This window comes from Ictalurus furcatus, chromosome 23, assembly GCF_023375685.1.
Source record: "Ictalurus furcatus strain D&B chromosome 23, Billie_1.0, whole genome shotgun sequence".
NCBI lineage: Eukaryota > Metazoa > Chordata > Actinopteri > Siluriformes > Ictaluridae > Ictalurus > Ictalurus furcatus.
This window is the reverse complement of record NC_071277.1, coordinates 5,293,236-5,307,724: the sequence shown is the minus strand read 5'-3', so window position 1 is coordinate 5,307,724 and position 14,489 is coordinate 5,293,236. Positions and strand designations below refer to the sequence as shown.

At 41.5% G+C, this 14,489-nt stretch overlaps 1 protein-coding gene across 1 annotated transcript; it reads right to left on the bottom strand.

The window, feature by feature from the left end:
- Positions 1 to 323: 323 nt before the first annotated feature.
- On the bottom strand, positions 324 to 13,969 carry cdk8 (cyclin-dependent kinase 8). The gene is made up of 13 exons (XM_053611739.1): positions 13,579 to 13,969; positions 9,680 to 9,755; positions 9,278 to 9,388; positions 7,859 to 7,999; positions 6,673 to 6,730; positions 6,059 to 6,190; positions 4,993 to 5,136; positions 3,446 to 3,515; positions 3,089 to 3,161; positions 2,833 to 2,930; positions 2,643 to 2,721; positions 2,065 to 2,220; positions 324 to 1,712 (listed from the first exon to the last, which is right to left on the bottom strand). The coding sequence occupies exons 1-13, from the start codon at positions 13,704 to 13,706 to the stop codon at positions 1,587 to 1,589; spliced, it is 1,392 nt and encodes a 463-aa protein (XP_053467714.1). The 5' UTR covers positions 13,707 to 13,969; the 3' UTR covers positions 324 to 1,586.
- Positions 13,970 to 14,489: the final 520 nt, after the last annotated feature.

Below are 14,489 nucleotides of genomic sequence, written 5' to 3'. Positions count from 1 at the left end.
CTGGATCCTATCCCAGGGTGCAAATCCCATACATATACATATATACATACATATACATATACATATATATATATATATATATATATATATATATATATATATATATATTTATATTTATATATATATATATATATGCACAAACAAAACTAGCATTCTTTCTGAGAATCTAGCATTTTATGTTCTGTTTTATGTGGATTTGGAATAGTTATTTCAGTGTGAAGTGACACACCGATTTGTTGAAAAATCAAGAGCACACAATGAACTGCTATATCAACATTTTGAAAATCACAAAAAAAAGCCAACATAAATCTAACTAATTAATTTTTTTTTAATAAATTCCCCTGTAATATCTTTCTAATTAGGGACAGGACTGAACATGTAAAATTTCATGGTCATCTAGAAACAGATTTTTGCTTCTATGGGTGTGTTGTAATCTTCCAGTGACACATGAAATAAGCAAACTTCTCATTTTACCCCTGATTTTTGAAGTCAGTGGAAAGATCTAACATATTACATTTTATTAAAAGTACATAATATTAAGTATATAATATGTATGTATATTATTAAAAATGCACTGGTGCATCATTACAGACTTGAGATTCTTTCATTATTGAGAACCTCCTCAATCTCTAGCAGCATACACAAAAACTATAATTGTGAGGACCTTCCACTGACATTATTAATGTGGCTAATTAATGCTGTGTGACACGCACACACAAAGAGTAACAGGATGACATCCCATTTTAAACATTTCCAACTTTATTATCAGGATACTTGCTTCATGTAAAATATTTCATTACAATACAGTACAACGCATCATTAATCTGCTCTCCACGCAAGTCTGGCCCTCAACGGACTGACCCACGGCACAGACCTGTGGCTGTCACAGCAAAACAAACGGAAGCCTCTTTCCTCTCCTAACGTGAAAACAAAGCCAAAAAACATTAAATTAGAACTACTAAAGTCAAGTTTCTGTTTTTATTCTCCATCCCTCCCTTCCCAGTGGCCATTAGCGCTGTTGTCCAGCAGGGGGCAATAGATGCACTTGTCAGACTCCACACAGCAGCTCCAGCACTGAGAATACACTTCCAGCAATGACCTGTGTGTAAGTGTGTCTAAGCGTGTGCGTGTGTGTGCGTGTGTGTGTGGTGTTATATTCTGTCAATGCTGGCAGTCATTAATTTATTAGCAGCTTTAGTTCTGGAGATGCTGGGAGTTTTGCTGATTGGAGAACCCCCTCAGATTAAGCACAGCTTTCAGTACCACATTTATTTTTGCTCTTCAGCTTTTTTATGTTTATTAATGACATTGTGAAAGGTCAGAGCGAAGAATCAGACAGATGACCCATGGCACAGACACGTATTCATCCTCGGCCTTTCATCTCCATGCTTTTCTACGCAAATTCTCCGTCGTCGCGGTGATGGGATGCGTCGTTATGTTAGTTTGGGTCTTGGCGGTGTCTCTATGGTAACGTTACACGACAAGCGCCCGTAGCGAGTAGGCCTGGCCAGGGTTTCGGGTCCCGTGGCCACACCCACCTCCCGTCTGAGTACGTTCTCTCTTTCGGGCGCCGGGTTGGCGTGGGCTCAGTAGCGGTGGGTCTGGTGTGAGTACTGTGGAGGCTGCTGGGAGGTAGAGGAGTATCCCATGCTGCTCTGGGGCAGTGATGTGCTTGGTCCTGGGTTCTGGTAGGCAGCATGTGGATTTGAACGCTGCAGCAGAGACAATCAATCAGAAATGTCACCTGGTCAACATTCAGGCTTGAACCTTAAACTGTTTTCTACATGTAAAGTTTTTTTTGTCTATAAAATAATGAAGGAATAAATAACACCATTCCACTCTTAGTCTTTTTGGTGGAAATAAAGCTGTAAAGTGTAAAAACGGTCATTCAGAATAACTGTCACTGTGTGCACAGGTCTGTTAGATGAACACAAAATTCATACATCGACTCGAACTCCACCTGTAAACACACGAATATGTTTTCGGATGGATGCCAAAAATTTGTGAATATAGCAGAACTGTGCAGCTCTACAGTGTTTTGTGTGGTGTGTGTGTGTTAGTTACCTGGTAGTCTGAGGTCATGATCAGGCCGCTTGAGGTAGTGGTGGGCGGAACCACTCTCACTTTTTTGAGAGGCGGGCCTTGTGCGTGGCTGTTGTCAGGGTTACCGGTGTGCCCCGCCCCGTTGGTGTGGTTGTTCCCCTGTTGCTGTTGGTTTTTCTGTAGTTATGAAATAAAAAGACACAAACGCTGAAAAGGGCAAACATGGTAAAACACACGCATCCTATGGCATTTAAACAGTGGCATCAGTGGGCGTGGTTATACAGAGCACTGAACCGTCACACTTGAAAGCACTTCACTTCTGTGAGAACCGAGCTCTCAGACATGTGCACTTTGTTATAGGTTCAGTTTTGAGACAGTTTCTCTGTGAAGTCAGCTGACAAATGGAAACAGTCCCATCTAGAAAACTTTTTAGCATACATCATGAGAGCATGAAAGAGGAGAAAAACAAACAAACAAACAAACAAACAAACAAAAAAACCCCAACAAATATACTTTGTGCTATCTTTTGGGATATTTTCTAATAGGATTCAAATATTTTGGTGATGGTTTCAGCCTTAAAAATGCCAGAACTTCCTCACTTTATCTGCCTTGTCCTCAGGTTCCTCCTCAGTCAGGAACTCTCGCTTGGGGTACGGGATCTGGCAGCCGGCGAAGACACTGAGAGGAAAACAACACGTCTCATTACACTCGTGCTCATGAGATGAGAAGTTAAGAAGAACCGCTGAACTGCTATTCAGGTTTGAGCAGGAAGAGAGCGGCGTCACTCACTCAGAGGTGGGAAGAGGCTCCTCCAGGAAGTACGGGTCCTGCATGGCCTGTTCAGATGTGATCCTACGGATCGGGTCCATAGTGAGCAGCTTTTGTAGCTGAGACAGAGACGAGACTCCAATCAGTGACGAGTCAATTCCCGTCCCATGTTTTTTCTCTCTCTCTTTCTTCATTTAGAATGTCTTATTTTTTTGCAACGAACATTTTTGCTCTTAATTTTCGTCATTTAACACTACGGCTCTGTTTCAAAACTCACCAAGTGGAATGCTTTACTGTCAGGTTTGACTTTATGCTTCTCCATGTATTTTATAAGGCTGCAGTTAGTGTATCTGCAAGATGAAAAACAGTCAGTGACGGTGTATACGCTAGATAACCAAACGTTTGTGGACACCTGACCATCACACTCATATGTGCTTTACTTTAGCCTGCACACCACAATACAGGAGTTTACTGTAACGTCCGTAAAGCTTGTACTTGCGCGTGGTTACGGTTGCTAAGCTACAATCGGTCAATCACTGTATATGGCTTATACGTTTCTAGTTTGAGAAGATGCACAATAGGTTACGACAGTCACCTGAAACCATACACAAACACAACGAAGGCGCAGACTCACGTGTTCCTTCTGAAGTCTTTCATCAGTGTGGAGTGTTCCGGCATCTTCTTAATGTCCTCCCAGTCTTTATCTGGAAACAAAATGAAAATCAAGCCTAAAAACCGGATACATCCTTGAAGTCAGATTTGCACTTGACGTAAACATACACACAATTGAGGGTTGGTTAAGGTTTTTTTTTTTTTACAGCAACAAGAGACAGGTGACTTCAGTTTCTATACTAGTGCTCAACATGGAGCTTTGATTTCAGCAAGCACGGCAAGCGACAGCGAGACTCGTGAACTGAGATTTTCTCGACTCAGTACGACACAGTAAAGCGACAAATCCAAATGATCTTGTGGCCAATCCTATGGCGTGCGTGGTCCAACGTTTCATCGGTGCGCCACTCATAACTATAGTTGCTACCTGAAATTAGCTCACATTTACTGTTTAACGTGTAAAAAGGAAGAAAAAATATGTAAAGAAATGACAGGGTTTTTTGTTGTTGTTGTTGTTGTTGTTATTATCGACTTTCTAATTTTGTTGTTAAACTGGAGAGTGTTGATATCATGCTAGTTCCTGATTCAGAGCACTCTAACCTAATTATCAGTTTGTAAAAAAATAAATAAATAATTTAAAAAAGGATCTGACCTGGGGAAAATGACTGATTGAAATATAATTTTAACTAGAAATAGAGCTCCAAAGTCGGCTAAAATGTCCGCTTACACCCCTAGGACTACTGAAGCCATTTTTAAAAATATTGTATAAATGTTATGGCAGACTTTAAAAAAAAATTACTGTTATCACTTGGGGACAATGGAAAAATACATATACATGCTGAAAGTTTTTTGTTGTTGTTAAACTGGAGACATCATGAAACACCTCAGCTCTATGAAGCATCACGCTAGTTCCTGATTCGGAACACACCAACCTCAGTGTCAGTTTGTAATTGACAAATTTGTTTTTTTGCAATACAAGTGCAACTTTCATTTTCTAGCCAATTCTCACTCCATTTAAGGCAACTGAGTATTTGATACTCATCCACATATAAGCAAAGATTTTCTAGTAATGTCTTCCAAAATGTTAAGCGCAAACCTCAACTATAGATGCTTAAATTCTACAGTTACATATAAACACAGACCTGCAATTTTTAAGAGTATTTCAGAAGGGTTTTTTTTTTTGTTATTATGTGAAAATTGAGAAAACAGAAGAAGCTGCTTAACCAAACATCCGAGCAGACAAAAGAACAACGGTAATCCGAGCACTTCTACCACGCACGAGTTAACAATAGCGTAAACATACCATGCACTTTGATGACACTACTGTGCACCAAAATGATGATGTGGTCGCTTTTACTGAGGAAAAAGAGCTAGAAGTGAACATTCGTCTCTGTGTGTTTTGGTTCTAGTCGGTTCTTGTTGTTAGCGGTGTCAGGGAACTTGCATCCAGATGGCTGGGAACTAATTAGCAATGAGTGATTTCTGACAGTTTCCATTGTTAAAAGTGCTATATGAAATCAAACTGAATTTATTCAGAGACTGACAGCCTGTAAAGAATTTGCTTCAGATTACCTGCAGGGAAGCCCATGACGTTGAAGATGCGGTCCAGCTGGTCGTGGTGGTACGGGTTACTTGTCTTAATGTCCTCCTGCCTACAGTGGAATATCGGCTCCGAGGTCAAGAGCTCTGCAAAGATGCAGCCGATTGCCCAGATATCTGAGAAAGAGACAGGAAGCGTGACACGGGATGACGGGAAATTAGAAGATGAATATAAATGTATGATTCATTTCAATAAAAAAAAAAATCAATAAAAATCACACGTACACGTTTCAGTGCACAGACATGGTATATTTTGGGCGGCAAAATATTTCACTTCTTAACGCTATTACAACGGAAGCACGTATTCGTTCTTCAAAATAAATGACTGATAATTTTGTGTTTATCAGAATAGGTAGGGTTCATTTCTTACATGGTGGAAAGTACTATTGTGGACAGAAAAATACAGAGAACACATTTTTTTTTAAAGAATGAAGGAGGTTTTGAAGTATGTCACTGGTAGGGTTGTAACAATACACTCTGGTTATGATTCGATTCGATTTGCAATACTGGTTTCACAATTTTATTGAAGAAAAATTATAAATGAAACGACTCCTTTTTTGATTTCTGCAAAACAATGTTAATTGTAATAAAATAAGCAAAATAAATCTATAAATTCCCCCCAAAATTGAATGAATAAAAAAAAAAGAATAAAAAAAAAATTTTTTAAAAAAGTGTCTGACCTGAGCAAAATGGTCGATTCAAACATAATTTTAACTAGAAATAGAGCTCCAAAGTCGGCTAAAATGTCCGCTTAAATGCCTAGGACTACTGAAACTATTTTTTAAAAGATTGTATAAATGTTATGACAGACTTTCAGAAAGATACTATCATCACTTGGGGACAATGGAAAAATACATACACATTGCATAAGATATACACAACGCAACTAGACAGAGAAATAAATCTTTTAAAAGCAGGCTGAAAGTACATTTTACTGTTAATATGAGATGCAACACATACAAGGACCCATACTGGCCTATACAGCTGTACAAGCAAACATGAACCTATACATACACACGCAGACACACACACATCTCACCGATGGCTTTGGTGTAATGTCTGGCCCCCAGCAGCAGCTCCGGTGCTCGATACCAAAAAGTGACCACCACAGGGTCCAGATCAGCTAAAGGCTTCAGTGGTGAATTAAAGAGCCGGGCAAAGCCCATATCCGCTACACACACACACACACACACACACAACACAGAATCAATCAGCGTGCAAACATCTTTTATGACATTATTATTACACCTATATAACACTATTAATACCACAGCTCTGATGAATTCTCGATTCTGATTGGTCAGAAAGTGTTGATTAATTTTCTGTAACAGCAGACTGTGTTTCAAATCACAGGCGCTCATTCTAATGTCATCGTTTCTATTGTAACAAATCATTCATGTCATGGGCTTGTACATTGGACGCACGTAATCTAAAGCAAAAAAAACAAACCAGATTTTAAAAGTGTGCTGTGGTATAAAGAGGAATAAAACACTGCAGGGCTGTAACAGTAACTCCATCACCGATTGTTTCACTAACAGCAAACCCTGCCCCAATCCCCCCCCCCACACAACCCACCCCCACCCCCACAACCCACCCCCAAAGTGTTTTATTCATTACATACATTATGGAACAAGACAGAATGTGACGTCATACCTATTTTGACGCGGCCTCTTTCGGGCCCTTCGCCCATTACTAAGATATTTGCAGGTTTCTGGACAGGAGGAAAGAAAGATAAGAACACACACAATTACACAAAAACACGCTACACGCTGCCCCATCATCTTATTTTCTCTCATTCAGAGCTGTGTTGTGTTACTTGCATGTTTCATATGCAGTTATAAAAAAAAAAAAAATCTTTCATTTCGCAAACCTGCATTTGGGGCCTTTTTACACCTAAATGTCACATGACCAGACGGGTCTCATGAAACTGCCTGAAATATGTTTGTTAAGCTGGTTGAAACTGGATGTTTACTTGCGTGAAATAAAGGCATAACATTTGGGTATAACTCCATCTTGTTGTGCTTCACTGGTACTGATGACATCATTAGCTCGCTTTATATAACTACTACGCTACTCACAACGATTGATCGTGCTGTTGTTAATTCTATGCACATGGTTACTAGACTGTGTGAAAGCATAAAGAACGGTAATAAACAGAGTGATTACTGAAAATGGTGCAAACTCGCCGCTTAGGGGGATTATCTGGAACTTTTCTGGCATTTAAAAGGTTTAAAGCAATGAACAGAGATGACTAATCCCTACCACTGCGTCAGAAAGCTAATTACTTGCTTTTAAGAAAATGGAACTGGCTCCTAAACGATTAAATCAAATGTCCTAAAAGATCCTGAAGGCAAATGATTCTTTCAGTAACATATTAGCACTGGGGAAGAATATTTGTTGAAAAAACCTCGAATGATTCTTGTATTGCCAGGCAACCGAAAGCTGGAGGACGTTTCACGTACCAGGTACTGTGTCTCGGCTCGGTCACACTTTACAAAACAAATTAAGTATCTAATTAGTTAACAATTTGTTTTAATCCAGCACATGCGCCTCCACTGCACATTTCACAGAGTTTGTAACATTTCTATTCGAACTGCGCTCTGCCTCAGTGTTCCTGTTAATCACGCTACAGCCGAGACGAGGATGAGTTTAACATCCGTTCTCCTCCTGACAGCCTTCCAGCACTGAATCATCAACTCCATCAAAACATTTCATAACAAGAGTATAGAAACTGGCAAACTAAATTGTTCCACGGAGATAACAGAAGGAAAGTGTCCACACACACGCACGCGCGCGCACACACACACACACACACACACACACACACACACACACTGACCAGGTCTCTGTGAAGGACCCAGTTGGCGTGCAGATAGTGGATGCCGTCCAGGATCTGGTAGAGGAGAGACTTCACCATCCCGCGTGGCAGCTGCAGAGGTTTCTTATTGGCCTTGGAGGCTCTGTGGAACTTAATGATGTGCTACACACACACACACACACACACACACACACACACGCCATGAGATGTACATACACTTACAAAGCTTTTCCAACAGAGGTTGTGGCTCAAACATAAGGGTAGATCTTGGGGAAAAAAAAAAAAAGAGCTGGGATAAAGGGGTGGAGCTAAAAAGAGAGCTGGAATATAGGGGTGGAGCTAAAAAGCAAGCTGGGATATAGGGGTGGAGCTAAAAAGCGAGATGGGATATAGGGGTGGAGCTAAAAAAGGAAAGTTGGGCTATGGGGTGGAGCTAAAAAGCGAGCTGGGATATAGGGTAGGAGCTAAAAAGAGAGATGGGATATAGGGGTGGAGCTAAAAAACAGAGCTGGGATATAGGGGTGGAGCTAAAACATGAGCTGGGATATATATTGATGGAGCTAAAATGCAAGCTGGGATATAGGGGTGGAGCTAAATAGAGAGCTGGGATATAGGGGTGGAGCTAAAATGCAAGCTGGGATATAGGGGTGGAGCTAAAAAGAGAGCTGGGATATAGGGGTGGAGCTGAAAAGAGAGCTGGGATATAGGGGTGGAGCTGAAAAGAGAGCTGGGATATAGGGGTGGAGCTGAAAAGAGAGCTGGGATATAGGGGTGGAGCTGAAAAGAACTTGTGATCCTAGTAAAATCAGTCATATTTAAGCTAGGACAATTCACAGAGGAGTTCTATTCACTGTTTATTTGCGCCGTACAAAGGGCCAAACACAAATATGGCTGTGCACCCTACCTAGTGCCCTTACATACATAATGTAGAACATCATTTGTAATCCAGCCACTATACGAACTAAATGTAACCGTGTTGTCATATTTTAATGCCATCTCTTAAAGGCTATACTCAAACGCACTAAAAGCAAAAGTATTGGCACCCCTCGTCTGTGTTTGGAAGTGCACGCAGCCCTAACATGAAGGTTTGCATCGCTGAATTTCCACCAAAAATAAAAGTTCTGGCGACCTTCAGCTGTGGGTCGTACCTTGTTGATAAAACTGACATTTAAATCATGTTTTTTTATGTAAATTTTTTTTTCTCGAATTGTGAGTTTTTCCTTTTCGTGCCTGTTACTAGTCACCACCCAATAACCCTCAGAGAAACGATTCCAACTTTCAAGAGCAGCATTATGAGATGGGAAACTAAGCCTCTCACACACACACACACACTCACACACAGTACTGGGTTCGGATTGCCTCTGAGCAAGCTGTGCAATGCTGTACTATGGAAAAGTGCTATAATCTATTTGTGTGTGCGCGCGCGTGTATACACATTACCCAGAGGTCATGCTCTGCATAGTCGAAGAGAAGCCACACTTTGCGGTCTGCATGTGACAGGAAAACTTTCTGCAGTGAGATCACGTTGGGGTGCTTCAGCTCTCGTAGCAGCTGCACACACCACACACACACAGATTCACAGTGATTATAAAACCATGAAGACACAGAACAAAAAGAACCGATTCATGTGCAGCTTTTTAACATTAACCTCTGTGTTAGTGACTGATTCCCCATGTTTAAATTCATTTCAAGCCCCTCCCTTGTTCCTACAAACCCCGCCTCTTGTCCGACGAACGCTGTGATCACTCGGAACTCGGCTCAATCGGAGTTTTCTTTGTAGTCTAAGATTTGTGATTTACGTTGCCTCTCTTGGAGCGATCGTCTGTACGGACCGAAACTCACCGCTATTTCTCTGCATGCAGACATGGAGATCCCTGTGCCCTCGATCTGCTTCAGCGCGTACTCCTTATCATCCTTCCTGCAAATGAAGACACCACACACAGTCAGTTCTCACTGCTTCAATCCTTCAACACGTTAGTGAAATACACCGTGTGTGTGTGTGTGTGTGTGAGCGAGTAGGCTGATTAAACACGGCTGCTCGTAAGAAGTTAAACAGAACAGAAACCAAGACTTCACAGGAAATGAAGTACATCTTTACGACATCTTTAGAACAGTTCCAGAAATCTTAAGCGGTCGAGGCTCTGTACATTCGCTCATTAAGCATCAGCAGGGAAAACACACTGACTGCTTTACAATGCTGCTGGATTCATAAAGAAGAAGAAGAAAAAAAGACATTTCTATGCCATCAATCAATGACTAAGATGACGGAGTATCGCATGAGTGCTAGTCCAGACCAGAAACAATGGCCACTCCAGACGTCAATTCAAATAAAACGCAAGTGCAAGCTTGGTGGATCGCATTTTATTGGCTACCAGTTGCTCCAGGGAGAAACCAACCGATCAGGACGGCGCATTTTGCCCATTTCTGTTCGAAAGCTATCATGAGCTCAGGGATGAGAAGATCGAGATGCTTCCGAACCTTCCCGTGGAAGCCCTTCGTGAAAAGATCGGCTCTTTACGGAAGTTGTTCATGAAGCGGTGCTGGAAAGTCCAAGCTGCAGGACAAATCAACCGGAGTCATAAAGTGGCACCCGAACAAAACCATCTTTAAACGCTTAAGAGGCTTAACGAGGCTCCGGTCGCCAGGCTGTCTGGTCGTTTAATGAGGCAGCGCTGGATGCCGTGATGCCTCTCCATGCCAAATGTCCTCAAGCGTGGGTCAGAAGAGCTCCGTCTAGCGCAAGTGCGGCGCGGTGTTTATAGACAACTGTGTGAAAAGATCGTCTGTGCCCGCTAGCGACGACGCAGTAGGTAAACGAAAATCCCATCGAAGCTCCGAAATCACGTGATCGGTGACAAACGAAGCCTCGATTTCTGTCCAATCACAGATTTCTGTCTGAAATCTAAACAACAGTCACTTGAATATGCAGTCACTTTAAAGACATTTAATATCCAGTAAATAAAAAACTGCTGTGGTGTAAAAGGAATTATACTAATAAAAGTGCATGCTGTGAGTAGTAAGAGTAACTCTGCACCATACCACACCGTTGCTGATCATTTTTTCATTAAAAACAAACAAACAAATAAAATTATCGCAACCAGGGGTTTTATCTTTCTATTGTTCTTTCTCCCACAGCGTAATCAAAACACAACATGCTTATCTGACGACTCGTGGTCTGAACTTTTCATTCACGCGCAGTTTTCCGTCTGTGGGTCGATAAAACCGAGCCCCTATAAAGCAGAAAGAGGCACGCAAAGCCGGCACGTATTTATTTTATTTCAGAATAAAACACAGATGGTTTCCGTGCGCGTGGTCTCTTCAGTCGGCTCGTGAGCTACCAGATGCTTTCCTTCCGTTTTCTTTTAAAGACGACGTTTTTATCTAGGTTCGTTTCACAAACGATTGCGAGAGCGAACTATCAGCTTCAAGAAAGGTTTGGTCGAGAAAACATCCGGTTTAATCGGCATAAAACTGTCGCGTAAAATCAGACATTTTTCACTACGGCGGAGAAGTACGGACTGGAAAGTGTCGTGTCTGGATTAAATATTCACAACGTCACAGTCTTGATTTGTTTCTTAATAAAACAGCGCGGTAATATTACTCCTTACTCACTATTCAACCAATGAGCACAGAGACGATGTATCACATGACCTCGTACGCACCCCTTGAAACATTGCGAGTCTTAAAAAAAAAAACAAGAGAAAGCGGAGAAACAATGTCAGGGAAAGCCGTGAACGAATTAAAATTGTTTGTGACAAGAAACAACGAATTTGTATTTTATATAATATTAAATCTGCATTATATATAAATCACAGTTTCCACAGAAAAAAGGTTATCAAGCTAGCAACAAGGAAAGATACAGCGAAGTACCTTTTTCTGAGAGTGTACGATCTACGTTGTATACAAACATTTACGTAATACGTAAACAAATTTAGGCAAAGCGGCACTTGGAAGCAATCATATCTCAGACCACAGGGTGCTTGAATCTGATTGGTCAGAAGGGTGTGCGTTATTCTTGTATAACAGCTGTAACATGAGCGATGGGTGAGTGTAATATGTTCGTTCTAATATGATGATTTTGCTATAGTAACCGGGACTAGCTGTTATATAAAGGGGTAATGGCAATCTGCTTGCGCGCTGTGCCACATCACACCACCCCAGTGGGAATTATTTTCACATACATGTATGCGGTCATGTGTTGTCCCTTATGTATATACCATGGTCTGATTGAATACTTGATTCTGATTGGCTGGAAGGTGTATAAGGATACAAGATCGATATTGTGATCAATGATTACACGATACACTTTTATAAGATATCGTTGGTATGGTGATGCCATGGATTATTCCTTACATATCGTCCAGCCCTAATATAAGTATGTACACAAACATATACATTAGAGATGTACGATGTAGTCGAATATGACTACATCGTTCATAAATCGATAGATTATGTTAAATTAAGCGACGTGTCTGTTTATGTTTTGGAAAAAGGACCCAACTAAATACGATATAAACGATCATGGACAGGAACAAACTAAAATAATAACAACAACAAGAAGAATTGCATACACAGGATTAATGTCTCTAGTTGATAACAGTTAGGAACTGGAGTGATGTAGCAGAGGCTGAGGAACTGTCAAGAATTTACACACCATGCTGACATTTCTAAATCTCGTTTCAGTGTGTTCCAGTGTTTCTGAAGACAGAGTGGTAGAGCTCCATCCATCTATCCATCCATCCTCCATACCGCTTCTCCTACACGGGGAGCCTGGAGCCTATCCCAGAGAACTTGGGGCACAAGCCGGTGGACACTCTGGACGGGGTGCCAACCCATCACGGAGACAATCGCACACACATTTGGTAGTTTGTGTAGAATCAGCCAACAGCGCATGTCTTTGGACTGGGGGAGGAAACCGGAGCGCACGGAGAAAACCCCCGAAGCACTGGTAGAACGTGCAAACTCCACTCACAAGGCAGAGGCACGAATCGAACCCCCAGCCCACTAAGCCACAGTGTCCCCCTGCCCCCGCCCCCAGTAGAGTTTGTGTTCAATTAAAACAAACAAACCAACCCCTATGGTTAGGCCACGCCCACTTCAGGTTTAAGCCTGGATACAGATCCAGACACTCCTAATACACACCCGCAAGCACTCAAACCAGATTAAAGTGATGTTTTTTCACGGTTTTAAACACATTTCCATAAATGTTTGCGGATTAAATTTGTTTCTCGGACAAATGTATTTCAGTAAGCCGTTTTAAACTTCATATTAAACATTAAAACTCTTTCCTCAAAATCAGTGGTTTTCATTTAGAGCTTATTAGAAGCAATAGACTGCTCTTTATTGTGGTCTGTTCCTCGCTTGTCAACATCACACACATCAAAATGTCTTCTTTTTTGTGGCAAAGATGAATTATTGGCACCCTTTAGAGAAGCAGGGTTTCACCAGCACTATCAAACAAACACCGAGAAAGAGCTGATTTCATCATCCTCAGGTTGATCAGATAAGCCGGTGTGTGATGTTCACAGGGGAGACGTGTCACCTGTCCGAGTCATATAAAGACGTCTCAATAATACTAAAAATAATACAATTTCCGGCAATCGCACACGCCAATCCCGGGTATCACATCACAGCTACGTGCAAGGAACCCAGCCGTGATCGAGGATCAGGAGATGAAGCAGGATGCGTCGATGGTTTTTACAGAAAGCACACGGGCACGAAGGCCTCGGCGTCAAACTCACCCGTCTTTTCTCTTCGCCTTGTACACATGACCGTACGTCCCCCGGCCGACTTTACATCCCTCATACTCGAACAGGTCCTCTACACGTTCCCTCTCTCCGGTCAGTTTCACTTTGAAATCATAGTCCATTTTCACCGCAGCTTTGTTCACAACCGCTTTTGTTGTCTTTCTTCCCTTTAAAGCGCCGCTAACAGGGAGGCAACTTTACTCCGAGCTCCGCTCACACTAACGAGTTGCCTTCCCTCCTCGCGTCGCCGTTAATCCCGCATAAATCCCTGCATTTACCTTTTGCGATTCGTGGACGACAGATTAACCAGTTTTTATCCGCTGAAAACAGTCAGTGTTATTGCGTTTACGAGCAGACTTCGTTTTAAAAAAATCCCCTGCAACTGCGCTTCGCAGCCGGTATCTCACTGGGGAGAGCTGCGCGTCGGCATACGGCACTGTCGCAAAGCGTCGTAAAAGCCGCTAATTGAGAGTACGAGGCTTTGTAATGCACCACGTGGATTTCTTTTAAACTCTTTATATGTAGAAAAAAAGAAATAGAAATGAAGAGTTCGTAGACGTTTTCAAAAAACCCTTACAGCACCCCTGTTTCGTGTCTGTGTAGTTTCTGTGAACATTTACAGTATATGTTCTCTTTAAGGATCCTTTTAAACTAGAGTGGGCTTAGGCTTAGGCGTTAAAAAGTCCACTGATCAGAAATGATCCACAATTGATTCATAGACATATCATAGGATTAAAGATGAATCTCGACTTCTCTCTCTCTCTCTCTCTCTCTCTCTCTCTCTCTCTCTATATATATATATATATATATATATATATATATATGTGTGTGTGTGTGTGTGTGTGTGTGTATAATTACTATACGCATTCTTTTCTATTTCCAATGCGATTTAAAGAAACATTTTC

What these genes read in the sequence shown, in the direction of transcription:
- cdk8 (XM_053611739.1), bottom strand. Translation starts at nt 13,706, where the DNA reads ATGGACTATGATTTCAAAGTGAAACTGACCGGAGAGAGGGAACGTGTA. An exon ending in CTGCATGCAGAGAAATAGCG is followed by an intron (nt 9,389 to 9,679) that starts GTGAGTTTCGGT and finishes TGGTGTGTGCAG; the next exon opens with CTGCTACGAGAGCTGAAGCA. An exon ending in GGGTCCTTCACAGAGACCTG is followed by an intron (nt 6,731 to 7,858) that starts GTCAGTGTGTGT and finishes CCTCCTGTCCAG; the next exon opens with AAACCTGCAAATATCTTAGT.